Raw genomic sequence first — 17,648 nt, forward strand, 5'->3', positions numbered from 1 at the left:
TTGAATGGTATTGCTGTTTGAACTGTACTGCCTATAAAAGATAACTTTTGTACTGACCTCCTGAGTAATTGTCAAGAATCAGTAAAATAAATTTCCATTATAATTCCATGTCCTGACTCATTAGCCAATTCTTAAAAATATTCAGCGATGTTGTCTTGTTTTTGTTCACATGGTACTGAACTGGTAAACTCTTAATTCTAATCCCTTTAAAGCATTGAGACCTGGCCCTTTTTTCAATAAATAACAGGTTTCATTTATTAGTTCCCAAAAGCTACACTGTTTAGATCAATGACAGCAACAGATCTAAATAGGGTAGCTTTTTATAACAACGGAACCATCCAGTGTGGCATGATAAAATAGACCTGTTTCGTCAGCATTTCAGATGTCATCGGCACTAAATTTTTGAAGTAATATTATATAATTTTTCTAGCACTCCATGTGGTAGAGGTTCTTATTTGGCCCACGGCATTGGGTACCAATTAAACGAAACAAATTCTTGTTATATTCTCATTTTGATTTTGCTCTTCCAGACTTATCGCAATAAAATGGCTGCCCTGATTAAGCATTGGACCAATTAACTGGAATCTACTGTATTTTATCTTGGTTACCAAGGCATCTCCATGGCACAAAGAACGTAACTAAGCATGTGCATACAGGCACTAGCAGGAAGGCAAACACAGATACAGTATGAAAGGCTGGATCCTACAATGCTGACTGGCCTGTTCATGCTTAGTTATATTTTTTGTTTCCATGAAGCTGCTTTAGTAATCAAGGCAAAATATGGGTATTAGTTAAATAAATTTAGTTAGCAATTATTATCTCTAGACACATTCTCTCCATTTAACATCAACATAAGTGTATGATTAATTGGAACAAAAAAAAAATCACAATATGCAAATTTCCTGATGGTGATCAGTGGGAAAGTATTTTTGTTTTTTTAATAAATAATATGTAAAAAAAAAAAAAAGATGCATTCACGACTTTTCCTTTTTTAAAAAATATGTATATAAAAATAAAGCAGTTGCAAATCACTTTAATAATTAAAAAAAGAGTAAAACTTTAAATTAAAAATGTGTCTTTTTAGACGTCTGCTCTCATAAACAAAAAATAGTAATAATCACCTATAAGCACGTTGAAAGTTTATTTTCCACTTGGTTAGAGTATAATAAATTTAGTTTAATCCTTTATCCAAGTGTGAGCAAACAAAGTTTGCGCCTGAAAGTATCTTCAGGACTGGGTTAAGGTGGTACAGCACCAGGGCAACTCGTTGCAAAGGTGGAGCAAGCTACCAATACTCATATCCTAGTATCTCCTATAATGCAAAACACATCTCCTTGCAGATATGTCCAATGTTATGCATTAAGGGAAGGGCCACTACCCAGATCGGTTTCGACCTTTATTGAAGTCTCTTCAGTGGGAGCCAGGCCCAAGTCGAGATATCAGGCAGAAGAATTAGCAGGTCATCTCCATCTATAGGAATTGCCAATTGGTGTGCCACCCTTTTTTAATAAATTACTCTGGATTTAGAGAAAGATGTTGAAAGTTTATTTTCCACTTGGTTAGAGTATAATAAATTTAGTTTAATCCTTTATCCAAGTGTGAGCAAACAAAGCTTCAGGACTGGGTTAAGGTGGTACAGCACCAGGGCAACTCGTTGCAAAGGTGGAGCAAGCTACCAATACTCATATCCTAGTATCTCCTATAATGCAAAACACATCTCCTTGCGGATATGTCTAATGTTATTCATTAAGGGAAAGGCCACTACCCAGACCGGTTTCGACCTTTATTGAGGTCTCTTCAGTGGGAGCCAGGCCCAAGTCGAGATATCAGGCAGAAGCATTAGCAGGTCATCTCCACCTATAGGAATTGCCAATTGGTGTGCCACCCTTTTTTAATAAATTACTCTTTAATAAATTAATAAATTACTTTGCAACGAGTTGCCCTGGTGCTGTACCACCTTAACCCAGTCCTGAAGATACTTTCAGGCGTGAACTTTGTTTGCTCACACTTGGATAAAGGATTAAACTAAATTTATTATACTCTAACCAAGTGGAAAATAAACTTTCAACATCTTTCTCTAAATCCAGAGTAATATATTAAAAAAGGGTGGCACACCAATTGGCAATTCCTATAGGTGGAGATGACCTGCTAATGCTTCTGCCTGATATCTCGACTTGGGCCTGGCTCCCACTGAAGAGACCTCAATAAAGGTCGAAACCGGTCTGGGTAGTGGCCCTTCCCTTAATGCATAACATTAGACATATCTGCAAGGAGATGTGTTTTGCATTATAGGAGATACTAGGATATGAGTATTGGTAGCTTGCTCCACCTTTGCAACGAGTTGCCCTGGTGCTGTACCACCTTAACGCAGTCCTGAAGATACTTTCAGGCGCAAACTTTGTTTGCTCACACTTGGATAAAGGATTAAACTAAATTTATTATCACCTATAAGCACAACTATCCACTGCATTGCAATTTTTTAAAAAAAATTTAAAATGAAAAAAACAATTTAACTTGGAATACAAAACAGCCCTCACAGTCACCTTTTTCAGCTTATTCAGTGATATCAAGTTTTGCCTTAAAATCTATAAACTTTTTTGATTCATTAGTTTTGCTTTGGTTTTAAACTATATTAATTTATATGGTTTTAAACTATATAATTAATAAAAAAATTATATTGAATCATTTAAATTCATTTGTAATAATAAAAATTGTTCAAATGTTTCAGGATCCAAAAATATGCTATGCATCTTTATGCTACTCTCACTGCATCCTCTTGACTGAGAATATCATGGATAATGCTTGATCATAGAATGCTTTCTTATGTCTTTTGCACTTTGGTGCTACCTGCATGATATGTTTGGCCATCATGCATAAGATGACACAAAAAAATCAAATATTTTCTTTTTCCTGTCACTAACTGGAAACAGAAACAAATATAAAATACATAAATATGCAAAAAGTAAGTTGGAATTTGGTAGATTTGAAAAAATACATTGAGTGCACGTTTCTATTTAATAGTTATTTTACTGTGTGACATCTTGTAGATTCTGGTGCTTTTATTCCAAGTACATACTTGTTGCTTAATAGACAGTATCAAATTTCATCATTTCAACTAGAGGGAAAAATCATATGCCTTGGAACTTGATTTCGTGAACTTTGGCTAAGTAGTTTTTGTTTGGTTGGCTAGAGATAACTGTAAAAAAAGCACCCTCCTTATAAGAATTGTATTTAACCAAAATAAAGGTTTTGGCTTATGTAATAATGAAAAGTTTGAGGTTTAGAATACACCTTATGCACTTAAGGCAAATTATTCTTATTTTTTGTTGTTGTTATAAAAAAAAAAGGTGCATTCTGAGTCATTTGATTAGCTTTGTTTATTATAAAGTTCTTTTGCTCTTATTTTCAGGTGTATATAAGGGTTCCATATGTTCGTAATCCATTCTTTGATGATCACTTTGATATTCAGGATTCAAATCATTTAATAGGAAAAACCCTTTATCTTGTGGGTAAAGAACATCAAGATATTCTTGGAAGGACATATCAACTCATTGGACTTGGTTTATATGAAAAATTTGAAAAGGCATCACAGTTGCTGGACCATTTCTTATTATTGACAGATAAACCTGTTATTGTGAATGAAGGGGTAAAAGTGTTTTATATTTATGTAATTTGATATATTTTTATTGCCATATTGATATTTCCTAATTAACAAACTAATTTTGATATTTGATGGCCTAGTTGATCTGCTCCCCAATCAACAATCAATGGGTTTGAATTCAGCAGCCTGTTGGATTTCATATTTGTAAATATTACAGATGATATAGGTTGCAGATGAATTTTATCACCCAGTGTGAGACCACAATCTTACTTATTAGAGACCTGAAATGGCTTGAAAAATTTACGATATCTAGAGCAGGGTTTTTTGATTATTTAATTTTTAACCCTCCAACCGGCCATGACATCTATAGACAACCAACTAAATCTGGATACGATTCTGTAACACCTATTGAATAACATGGATAAGAAGTGCAATTTGGTCCCACTATTTCATCCACATTGGCCAGTAGGGAGTTAATCCATGATGCTATTACTCATATACTATAGATTAACATCCTTTCATGGGTGGGATTCACATTAAAAAGAAGTAATAATAAAATATAGAAGCGTTTAAAAATCCCTGTTTTTAATGATTTATGATAATTTTATCTATCAGTGTAAATTCTCTGTCACTTTATTAAGTGATATACAGAATTTTTTTGGGGGGTTGGGGAGGGAACTATACAAGAATTGAACTCGATCTTCTAAACAGTCAGGTAATGCAAAGCAGAACAAATGCTTAAGCTCTTTAATGCAATTGGAAGAACAGCGGAACATTGTGACCTCCAATTGGAAAAGGCCTGGGTTTTATTCTCATCCTGACAAGAGGAATCTTTATTATAGGCTTTTTCAATTGAAGGTAAGTTAGATGATCTCATACGGAGGTAGCAGGGTTTTTTATCCCACATAAAGGCAAATTGACCACACACAATTTATAGACAAAAAATACTGTTGATGATGATGATGATGATAGTGTCATAGTAAGAGAATGAATTAAGTAATAGTAGAGATGGTGAGATGTGTGTGGTGAAGCAAAAGTAGAGTGCCCTCCCTCAATGAGTCCTTGTACTCCTTGGAGGTGTTGCGTAGTAATAATAATAATATAGAAAGCACCGTAGATAAAATTATCATAATATAATAAAGGACATAATGTAAGGAAGTTTGTTGAAATCAGCCTCATAAAATCTGTACACTGCCAAAGAAAAAAAAAAATTCTCCATTAATAAATGTGTCACTGGAAGTCTAGAGAACAGTGATTCAAGTAATTTTTCAATAGTGAATTTTCAATTTTAGTGTTTTATGTGTAAAAACCTTATTTGAATACAAACAGAATTACTTACTCAAGCAGATAGGATCACCATCTCTACAGCCCTTGGCTGTAGAGATGGTGGTGCTTCAAAAAAATTCTAAACCTTCAAAAAAAAAAAAAAACTAGAAAATATGGATTGTTCTGCATCTCCTTTAGTTAAGAATGAAATATCAAGTCTGAGAGATGAATTCAAGAAGATGAATCAGAGTTTGAGTCGCTTTCAAACCTCAAGGACAACTTCTGTCAGTGATTTCAGATCTTAGAAAACTCGAGAAAATTTTAAAAGAGATAAATGTAAAAGATCTGATCAATCCTTTAATAAGGACAAAAGCCAGCAATTGAAAAGAGTCTTCTAATTTCTCCTCTTCTAATTCTAGTGAACTAGAGGTTCTAATTAAATATATTGTAGACTCATAAGCATTGGAAACATTTAATAAATGGAAAGAATGGCAATTCAGTTCATATTTCCAATCCTAATTGCTTAACTATTTTAGTCTCAATTAACTTGGATCCCCTCTGAATATTGTAGATGCAAATGGTCAAAACCAGATAACTGGGAAGAGACCTCCACATTGCCTTTAAAGAATGCAGAGAACTAACTAGGGCTTCTGACCTAATGTTCAATCCTCACCTTCATGTGGTGTACCCCGTTAGTAGGTATCCACTGAGCACTGAACAAAAGATAGGCTGGCAATTTGGGACTTAGCCAACCAAATTTTGCTCTTTATTGACTTAAAACAAGACATAAATGTGATGGCACAATATACGATGAGAGTTTGCGCCAACTAGGATATCACCTGGTTAAACAACAACAACCGTACTGTTTTCTTCAGGGAACCAGGGTGAGCTGTGATGTAACTGGAAGCAAATTCTAACTCTACATCTAGAAGAAGAACACGTCAGAAAAATTGAGGATAGAAATGGGTATCAATGAAAAAGAAATCAAACTTGAAGAAGAATTGGAAAAGTTACATGTGGACTTAATATGGGGTTACTGAAAGTTGGAGTAGATTATATTTGATCAGAAATACTGAAATATGGAGATATAAAAGTTTTGTAGTGGCTACACTGCATAATTCAGAGAACCTGATCAGAAGGTCAAATTCCAGATGATTTTTTAAAGCTCTCATAGTTCCCATCTATAAAAAGGGGAATAAAACTGATTCTGAGAATTACAGAGAATTTCTCTAGTAAATGTTCCAGGCGATATTTAAGCAAGCATACTTAAAAAAGAGGCTGAGAAAAATTGTGGAAGAGAAGTGAAAGAAAAATTGTGGAAGAGAAACTTGAAGAACAAGCTAGGTTGAGGCCAAATAGACATCAAGATGAGATTTTCACTTTATGACAGATAGTGGAGAAATCATGGAAAAATAACAAGGGTTATTTTTCCATGATTTATATGACATAAATTTATATGACAAGGTACCCAGAGAAAAGCATTTTCAAAATGCTATGCTGATATGGATTAAATTGAACATTCTACAGAGCAGTACGTTGTCTATATTTAAGGTACAAGTCAGAAGTTAGAATTGATGGAAATACAGGAAGATTGTTTGATGTGAAATCAGGTATAAGACAAGGCTGCCCATGATCTTCACTCTTATTCATTATCTATATGATTTGCATTATGAAAGAAAGTGGCATTAAACCTGATATTAGAATCAGAGATATCAAATTTAGCTCTTTGCTTTATACAGATGCTGTTGTACTCCTAAACACATTCATTGCAAGTCTCCAGGATTCTCTATAAATTGAATAGCATCTGTAATAAATTTGCCATGAAAATGTAATGAGATATCTAATAACGTATTATATTAGTGGGATTATTCTTGAAGAAACTGATCAGGCGTTTTAGTAGATAGGAAGTTGAAGTTCTACGGATATAGCAAAGATTACCACAAGATAATTGCAGTGCTGAAACAAACCTTGGGTACAGTGGAGGAGGAGGAGGAGGAGTGTATTGTGTTATACAGATTATAAAGACAAATTGAGAATTTGTGGACTCCAGACTAGCAAACAGGTGAAAGTAGGGTGATATGATTTAGACATAAACTTCTGATAGGGTACTTACAGGCTACCAGGTGGACAGGATACAGGTAAACTGAATTTTTGATTTTATGGAAGGTGAAGAGGACTTCCATGGAAGTTGAGAATATGAATGCATTCAGGAAGTGGATGGAAGCTAGATTCTTCTTTCATAGAGTGGTACATGATTAGAATGGATTGCCTCTGGAGGTGATGAGTGCAGGTGATGTGAATGAATTCCAGAAAAGTTACGAAAGCTGGTGTAGGTGTTCTGTGGCCTCTCTTAAGTCCCTGACTCCTTGGGTGCTTTCTCTTACTGCTAATAATAATATTTCATGGTGCTAACTTCAGGAGTAAAGTAAATTAAAATTTTTTAATAAATTTACAATATTAGAATTTTTTTGTTAATGATTTGAATAGCCCATGTTAAGAAGACTCCAGTAGATGAGCCTAAAGTAATAGCTCTACATGAAATGATATCATTCTACTCCTCTGACAGGACATGCTGGATTTAGGAAAACACCTTACAATGCATGTGTCTGACAGATATTATTGGCCAACATTAAGCTAAGATTCTGAGGATTTTGTCAGGTCGTGTCACTTGTGTTAAATTAGAACTTCTTTCAGAGAAAAGGTGAACATCAGTGTAGTTGCCTGAGAGGTGTTTCCATCTGGTTGCTGAAATTATAGGTTTTCTTCCACAAACCTAGAAAGATTTCTTCCACAAACATAGAAACAGCTTCATGCTAGTATTTGTAGAATGTTATCAATGTTTCTAGAATTTTATTCTATTTGGGGCCAAAAAATTAACAGAATAACAAAACATATCATTGATGAAGTAATTTGTAGGTATCGATGCCCAGAAACACTTGTCTAATTGAAGACCTAATTTTATCTTAACATACAAATAGAATGTAATATGGGCATTGTGAATATCTGTTGGTGAAACAGGGTCAAAAAGCATAAACAAAAAAAGAAAGCCATTTCTTTAATACTTGGATTGCAATGAGAATGCAAGTCCCAATCTTTTGTCTTTTTTTTGGTGAGGGGGGGGGGTGTAGATAAAATCTGTTCGAGTGTCACTGAATGAGTCAATAAAACAAATTGACTCTATTTTTCCACAAAAATAGAAAAAGTGAAAGATTGGGACTTGTTCTTGCCTTATTTCTTATTCACTTATCATTTTGCAGTCCTAGTATTAAAGAAAACCGTTCTTTTCTGTTTATATTTTTTGATCCTCTAGATCGTGGTCTAGATCAGGTTGAGAAACACTGATCTAGACCACGGGTCCCATCTTGGGACCCGTGGTGTAGATCCACAACCTGAATGGGACCACAGGTCCCATCAAGGTCGCAGATCACCTGTGGTCCACTACGATGGGACAGGTGGTCTGCAGGCAGACTTCAATTAATTAAATAAATATATATTTTTTAGTTATCCAAACAAATTAAAATTAAATAAGTAAGTAAAAATTATTGAAATCAAATGGAGACTAAAAAAAACAACAAATAGCATCAAAATGTTCAAAGGCGGAAGCAATAAAACTATATTGTTGTTCACTTCACCCCTCTTTTATTACTCGTCATTCTGGCACTACAATAATTTGTAGCAGCAGAATGACGAATAATAAGAGGGGTGAAGTGAAAAACAATATAGTTTTATTGCTTCTGTCTTCCCTTGCTGTTTTGTCAGATTTGAAGTGAACATGTGTTATCCACAACCAAATGCTTGTTGTTTATTGATTTTTATTACTGAAGGTTTTCCTCCTGCAACCAAGGCTCAGTATACCTTCAGAAGTGCTAAATGATACTTGGACAAAGTGTGTTATGAGTTAACCCCAGTATTTATATATTTTTCGGAAGCATTTTTTAATAATTGAAAAGTGGCATAGAACTAGGACTTTGAAAAGAAGAGCAAATGAAACAGCTCACGCTTACCCTAATTATGATACACGTGTTTTAATGGCGAGTAAATCTGATACTATTAAAGTAGAAGAAACAAGCAGTTCAAAGAAAAAATACAGTAGGAAATATAACAGTTCATATTTGGAATTCCGGTTTACTTGGTGTGGAGATGAAAGTGAACAGAAACCTCAGTGTGTTTTGAAGTGTTGTCGAATAAGTGCACGAAACCTGCGAAACTCCGACATTTAGAAACTAAACATTGTGATGTGAAAAATAAGCAAATTGAAGAAAAAAAAAAATTTCCGTGACGCTTTGCAACATTAAATCATGGGAAAGATGTAATTTCAGCCATGGGTTTGATTAATAGCAGGGCACTGGAAGCATCTATCTCTTAAGTTTGCGCATAGTGAAAACAGGGAAACCTCATTCTATCAAGAAAAATCTACTACTTCCAGCTATAAAAGATGTGGTAAAATCTATGTTTGGAAACAAGTTACTAAAAGATGTTGATTTGACTCCTCTTTCAATGACACTGTAGGTTGCAGAATTAATGATATTGGCAGGTGACATAGAATCTCAGTTAATCGAAAGAGTTAAGAGAGCCCTTATTATGCGTTACAAGTAGACGAGACTGCTGATGTTACAAATGATGCGCAGTTAATATGCTACGTAAGATATGCGCACGATAACAACATTCATAATGATATTCTGTTTTGTAGAACTTTGTCATCCTGAACAACTGGAGAAAAAATATTTCACACTCTCAATAATTACATAATACACAAAGGGATCCAGTGGGAAAAAAATGCATGGGCTTCTGTTCAGATGGAGCTCATGCCCTTAAAAGCAGGCATAGTTGAGGGGTGTTTCTATGGTCAAGGAAGTGGCTCCAGATATGAATCGGGTATATTGTTTCAAAGATAGGGAAAGGTTGGCCTCCAAAGGAATGCCACCAGAATTTAAAACTGTGCTATAGAACGCTGTAAGGCTAGTTAATTTTATTAAGGCTCGACCGTTAAATAACAGGTTATTTTCAGTACTCGGCGATGAAATGGGCAGTGAATATATACAACTTTTGCTTCATTCTGAAATTCGCTGGCTTTCCATGGACAAAGTACTAACAAGATCATTTCAATTAAGGCATGAAGTTTTATTGTTTGTAAATGAACATAATTTTGCATCACTCCTGGTTGATGAAGCATGGTTATCAACACTATCCTATCTTTCAGACATTTTTTCGAAATGAAATGAACTAAATCTCTCCCTTCAGGGAAATTCTTTAACTGTTCTTGATGCCTACTACAAAATAAAGGCATTCGAGGAAAAAAAAAACTGGTGTTGTGCATTAGTTATGTAAAAGACAGATAATTTGCACCTTTTCCAACATTGGAATCTTTTTAGTGGAAAATGATCTTTTTGTTGATTCTGAGTTTCTTGAATGGATTTGTGACCACCTCAGAACTCTGAAACAGAATTTTGGAACATATTTTCCGAATAACTTTTATAAGAAATTTCTGTACGTTCAAGATCTATTTCAGGCTTATAGTCATGAAAACGACCTTTCGTTATTGAAAAGCGAACAGTTAATTGAGCTTTCAAGTGACAGTGGGCTTAAATTGCAATTCTGTGATCTTGGTTTGGCTCGATTCTGGATCTCGCCTTCAGTGAAGTGAATGAGAAGTGAATTTCCCGAATTATCTGAAGAAGCACTGAAAATCGTCATGCAGTTTTCTACAACCTATCTTTGTGAGAAAGGATTTTCATCACTCCTTCAAATAAAAACAAAATACAGAAATCATCTTAGTGTGTGTGTGCCAATCCTCGATTGAAGTTGACGAATATTGAGCCAGATATCCAGCAACTCTGCAAAGGCCGAGAAGCTGAACCATCTCATTATAAGTAAGCAGTAACTTAATTATATCATATTATTTATTTAGACTACACTTTCTGATTATTCTTGTTACTGGTTTTGGAATTAATCCATTTCCAAACTCGTGGATGAAATGAAAATTACACATAGTGACGTCATGATGAGGCTCAGCTCTGCTGGCGAGGAGGATAGCTTCCCGTGTCCTGTTTAGCAAAGTTCCGTATATGGTTGCTTGTGGGAATATGCAGCCGAGCACACTGAATCCGTCTCATGCAGACAACAGCATCCATATGGTCATGGATTGTACAGAAACACACATTACAACATAATGAATACAAGCAGCACATAGGACGGATATAAATAAAACCACCACACGATTAATGAATCTGCCAGATTTATGATAACCACTGTTGGCTTCTGGATAAAACAGGACTGATATAATTAAAATCACTATCATAACACGATTAGTACAAATCACATTCGTAAAGTATATACGGCATATGGTCTTGGGTGGGAAAATGCGCCTAACCACATGGATGGCACTTTGTGACTGACATCATCGATTGGACTGTTTATAGATATCGGGAAGGATCTCACATAACAGGATGTCTTGAATTTTTTTGATAGTCATGGAAAACTCGTCAGGGAAATAAGGTGATTCATATCGGGCGGAAGTGTGTGTGTGTGTGTGTGTGTGGATGGGGGAATCAGGGGATGGATCAGGGAAATAAGGCGATTCATCTCAGCTGGAAGTGTGTGTGTGTGTGTGTGTGGATGGATGGATGGGGGGGGGGGGGCATTAATGGTTTTGGGATATTCTGAGTGAAATTTTTGGGTATATGCAGGGAATAGTTTGGACAGGACAAGGGATGTCATTCATGATGGAAACCATGGATGTCAAGTTCGTATTCTGTATTATGATGAATGGAGTAAGATAAGAACAACATTTTCCCTCTTCTCACAACGCACTTAGCGAATGGAACAGTTTACATGTTGCAGGTCGAATCAGAGAGTGCGTGAAGATAAAAGTTGTTGTGGGGTTCATTCCCATTCAACTGCCCATACTTCATGAGTATGGGCAGATGAATGGGAATAACATAGAAAATATAAAAGTTGCCGTGGGTAGATGAATGGGGATTAAAGATAAACGTCATTGTGGGCAGATTAATGAAGGTGTCAGCAGGACGGTGCTGACATTCCCCATTCATTTTCCCATGGTACCAATGGCACTACAACAGTTGTTGTGGGGTGAGCTAAATGAGGGTGGGCAGATGAATGGGGATAGCATATAAAATATAAAAGTTACTGTGGATAGATGAATGGGGATTTCAGTGGGACAGTGCTGATATACCCATTCATTTGCCCACAGCAAATCGGAAACTGATACCTTTATTTGTTTAATAAAAATTAAAACTTTGTTCAGTGATGATACACTTTTAATTGTTTACTTGCAACTTAATTATGTTTCCATATGTATTCAAAACATGCTTTTAGATTTATTATGTTATAAAAGGCACAGTTTTTCCAAAATGTTGATAATCCCCACATACATTAAAAAAATTACATAACTTAGTGGTTCGTAGAATTGTTTTAGGCATTTTTACTGGTCCTTGGGCTTAGAAAGGTTGAGAAATGCTGCTCTAGATAAATATCTATTGGTGAAAGAGGATCTTGCTTTTTGATTCTCTTTCACGAATGCATATTTATCTATCTTCTCCAGATTCTGGATTTCATGATGCTGATGAATATCTACTCAGTGTTTTAGATAAATGTCATTCATCTTTGGAGATTATAAAGTTCTAGAGTGAATCAACATATTGAAATAACTGAGCAGCAATCAATAAGTTAAGAAAGGTAAAACGGTTGAGATGACTTAGTTCTGCTAAAGGATCAATCTTAATGTAAAACAGAAAAATTAGGTGCAACAGCATTAGATCCCCTTAGAACAGTGTTACATCACCTGTAAATTACAAGATAATGGATATTAGTTTTCTAAATAGGATAATAATCACCCATTCTGATAGGCTAAGAAGGTATTATTTGAATAAGAACACTTGTTTTTAGAGAAACTTGTGCCATAGTTCTATATAATATATATATGAAAACACAAGGTAAAGTATTATTTATTAAATATGCTCCCATATATTTCAGTCTGAAATTAACAGACCATAATCAGTGGCTTAAATAAAATTGTTGTTACAAGGTAGAATGCAAACAATTGATTTATTTGAAATAAAATGAGTTGCGTGATGTTAAATCGCCAATAGCTTATGCTTTCACTGAAGAAAAGGTTAATCATAACGCTGTAAAATAAAATATATATATATATATATTTCGATTGCCAAATTGCTGGCAGTCATTTTGATTCAAGTTAGGGCAGTGAAGCATGGTCTCAGCACTCTCCTTCAATAGGCATTCAGATTTGTACCGACATCTATGTAGAAGGCATGTTTTAGACCAAAGAATGTTGTGTTCTGCCTCTATTCAGTGTTGAGCTGATCCAGACTTATTGGATTTTTATGGAAAATATATGATTGATGTTCTGTTCTTTTTTCTATTGAGTGTCCAGTTTGTCCAAAGTAGGAAAGATGGTAGTCACATGGAACGTGGTATACACCTGGAAGAGACATAGGAAGGCATTTTTCTCTTTTGAAGAGGGGAAGTACATTGAGAGTTTATTATTTTTATTAAAAATTAATAAAAATTTTATTAAGTTTATTAAAAAGTTGCTACTAAATCATATTTCTTCAGAATTCATGAAATCGGTTCTGAAATGCTGGAGATGTATGGGAACTCGATGTATTGATTCCATGTTGTTTGGGTTAGGTTTATAAGAGTCAAATAGATGTTGTGTAGTCCTTTTTGGAGATGCCATTTAATTTCATATATTGTTTGATAGTTGAGATTGACTGCTTATTCTTATCAAAAATATGGGAGAGTTTGATTCGAATAACACATTAAAGGTGTTTTTTACTATTAAGACAAAGAATGATATTTTATAAAGATATAAGGTCTTAAGAAACCAATTACATACTACATCTATCTGATGATCTGTTGAATATGAAATTATAAGTTATATAATTGCCAGCAAAGGTTGGTCGATTGGTAGAGCCTCTGCTACTAATGGCTCAACAAAAGTTAAGCAAGTTTGAGCGCGGTTAGTAGTTGGAAGGGTTCAGTTGTTCGATGCTGTTGGCACACTCTCCCTCGACGAGTCTTTGGACTCCCTGGAGGTGTCACATAATAATAACATGCAGTTTATTTTACACTGTTATGATTAACCTTCAGTGAAAACATAACACTATTGGTGATTTAACATCGTGTGTCTCATTCTATTTCGAATAAATCAGTTGTTTGCATTGTAATAACTGTTTTTTAAACCACTGACAATGGTCTGTTCATTTCACACTGAAATATATGACAGTATATTTAATAAACAATACTTTTACTTTGTGTTTTCATGTATATATTGTATATGAATAACAACACCTTTAATACCAAGACTAAATTTGAAAAGAAAAAAAAAATTATCCAAGATGGAAAAATATTAAGGAGATCAGTTAATTTTAAGGCAAGTAAAGCATATAAGTTTGATAGAATTTCTGACAATGAAACTGCTGAATCTGACATGGAGACTTTCCATCAGAAGGAGCAAGATTAAGGGCAGCATTGAGAAAGTGATAACTGATAAAAGGGTTGATTTATACCAATAGGAAAGAAATTCATCTCAAAACAATTTTATTTCAAATAAAATCTTAGGCTAATTCATAAATAAACTAACCTAAACGATATTTGTACCATCATTTTTATTTGTGGTTTTAGCCCATAAGAATACAATTTGGTCAACTCTCAAATTGCTAGCCTATTTTCATTCGTTTATGTAGATACCTAACAGTGTGCACCATGAGAAGATGAGGATTGGACATTAGGTCAAAAACCCTGGTTGGTTCTGTGCATTCCTTTAAAGGCTATATGAAGTCGCCTCTCAGTTATACAGCTTTGATCCAAGCTACTGGAACAAATCCTGAAACACACACACACACACACTCACCAACTCAACATCACCAGAGTCCAAGATCAGTACTATCAACATAAAAAGCATGAATGACAAAGAAATGGAGCTGGCTGAGGAATTGGATAAGTACCAGATCGATATAATAGGGATACTGAAACAAAAAAAGACAAAAATTGGTGAGATCTTTCTAAGCAATAAATACAAAATATTACATTCAGACAATAACAATCAGGGAAAAGAAAAAATAGCTATAGTATTCAGCACTAAATACGAGGCTAATCTAACATTATGGGGGGGGGGGTCACTACCCAGACCGGTTTTTGACCTGGCTCCCACTGACGAGACCTCAACAAAGGTTGAAACCGATCTGGGTAGTGAGCGACCTTCTCCCCTATAATGTATAACATCATACATGTCTGCTAGGAGATGTGTTTTACATTATGGGGAAACACTAAGGATAGTGATCAGAGCTTACTCCACCTTTACTACGAGTTGCCCCTGTCATGAAAGGTTTGCTTACGCTTGGATCTGCCGAACCTTTTATAGTTTCCATATTCGACATGAAGCTCTTGTAGTGTCTCCATTCGTCTTTGAAATAATGTTGGATTCAATATCCACTTAATTTGAATAAATTTATATTGAATAAGAGAGAAAATAGTCAAAACATTAAATTAGCTGTATATTGTTCAAACCAATTCTCAAGTTTATGAGTTAATTTGTTCCTTGTGTGATATGAAAACTCATTTATGGGAAAGAAATTCTCACTTTACATAATGCAAAATAAAGGTCAATGACACGATAGTTTATGCTTAAACAATGATTTATTTATTCAAAGAAATGAAAACACTTTAAAATCAAACAAATTAAATAATCTTTTTGCATAGACTTCTGTACGGAAAGGACATATTTGCAATTATTTTTTCTGATATAAAACCACAAACAAAGATTTCAAATAGAAACTGTATTTTTATTTTGGCTAGTTTTGTGAAATACTTTGTTTCACTTCATCTGGAAATAACATGAATAAACTAGAAATTAGAAAGCAAATAATAACAGATAACATTTCTAGTGAAAAATATTTTAAAACATTTGAACAATGAAAAGTGTGCATTCACTGTTATGCTGGCTGCTGTTTCATGAATTGCTGTAACATACTGCTGGTAGATCCAAGCTTGTCATGATGGATTAAGTAAGACCAAACTTGATGTAAAATCATTCCTTATTTATAGTTGCACTATAGACGATGCTTCATCATTTCAGGTGATTCTTTGAATGCTCTCAAGTAAAATTGGTAATCAATGTGGAGCATTTCACTCTCCCTGAAGTATTCCAACAACAAGATATCTTACCCTGCCAGTGAGTCCTATGTAGTGTAGATCACAATTGCAACTGATCTTGTAGACACCTGATTTTTTTGAGTGGCAGATTTGAAAATGTATGATGTTTCAGATGTTCAGAAATTTTGTTGAGTGGGTTGAAGTTGACTTTTAAATTTTTTTGGCAAAGCAATCTTGCTATTTTATGTGCGATTGATTTTATATATGGAAGAATCCCTGCTCCTTTCTAATTATTAATTTTGATTGTTTTAGAGGTTGAAATAGAATTTTTTTGACAAATGTTCTGTTGTTGCCATTTTTTGGAAGGACAGAATTAAGATACTATACTTCTTAGTTTCTTTTATCTATGTTGGTGAAAATTCTGTAGGCTCTATCACATAAGGCTGTCCAAAGCACAGTCCGCATGCGGCCCACCTGTGGGTTTTGTTTTCATGAGTGAAAAAATAATAAGGGTCAGAGCTGTATAATTGAGAGGAGACCTTCACATAGCCTTTAAAGGAATGCGAAGAACCGGCCAGAGCTTCTGACCTAATGTCCAATCCTCACCTTCTCGTGGTGCACCCTGTTGGGTATCTCCTCGAGATACCCAACAGGGTAAACGAACGAGGATGGGCTGGCAATTTGGGATTTAGCCGACCAAATTGTATTCTTATTGGTTAAACCAAATTACGAAATGTTGGTACAAAATGACAAAATTTCATGTCGGCTGGGGCGTCACCCGGTTAAACAAGGCCTCCATTGTTTTCGTCAGGGAACCAGAGCCAACTGCAAAAAGTCAGCTAATGGAACAAATCTGAAAACACACTCCAACTCAACATCACCAGAGTTAAAGTTCAGTACTATCAACATAAGAAGCCTGAATGGCAAAGAAATGGAGCTATCTTAGGAATTAGATAAGTTCCAGATCGACATAATAGGGGTGACTGAAACAAAAAAGACAAAAACTGGTGAGATCTTTCTGAGCAATAAATACAAAATGTTATATTCAGGCAATGACAATCAAGGAAAAGAAGCACTAGCCATAGTATTCAACGCAAAATACAAGGCTAATCTTCTTGAATGGCAGTCAGTCTCAAGTAGAGTAATCTGGGCAAATATGAGAATGGGGTACTGGACAATGAGACTTATTTGTGCCTATGGTCCCATAGAAGGTTCTACTAAGGTAGAAGTAGAGGAATTTTTTGAGGCTTTAGAAAAAGCAACTGACACAATGTAAAAGGAAAAGTTGGCCCTTGTTGGGGATCTAAATAGCAGAGTAGGAAATGATGGTGAAACATAAAAATATTTTGGGAAAATTTGGAGAAAAGAGTAAAGCTAATAATAATGGCAAATATCTATTGGATTTCTGCTCAGGACATGGATTAGTTATTATTATATAGTCAATAAGAAAAGTCTCATTGACTATGTTATTGTTGATAGTGATGTTTTCTCCCTGGTGCAGGACATCAGAGTGTACAGAGGATTTGAAATTGGAAGTGATCACTGTTTCATCTTGAGCAGGATAAAATTGAATTTCATATCGAAAAGAATAACATGTAAGAAAGTTTTAATGCGAATAAAAGTTGAGCATCTCTCAGATGTGAACTGT

The 17,648-nt window shown here is 34.8% G+C and overlaps 1 protein-coding gene across 1 annotated transcript in view; it reads left to right on the plus strand.

Moving 5' to 3' along the window:
• The window catches only part of LOC150100574 (uncharacterized), a 157,910-nt gene that overhangs the window by 102,816 nt on the left and 37,446 nt on the right, over positions 1-17,648 (plus strand). Inside the window, exon 7 of the mRNA XM_090401716.1 lies at positions 3,410-3,646. Within this exon, the coding sequence (XP_090257842.1) occupies positions 3,410-3,646 (237 nt within the window). The remainder of the gene's footprint in view (positions 1-3,409; positions 3,647-17,648) is intronic.

The sequence above is a fragment of the Typopeltis vanoorti genome, chromosome 12 (genome assembly GCF_054136105.1).
Source record: "Typopeltis vanoorti isolate ZY-2024b chromosome 12, IOZ_Tvanoo_1.0, whole genome shotgun sequence".
NCBI lineage: Eukaryota > Metazoa > Arthropoda > Arachnida > Uropygi > Thelyphonidae > Typopeltis > Typopeltis vanoorti.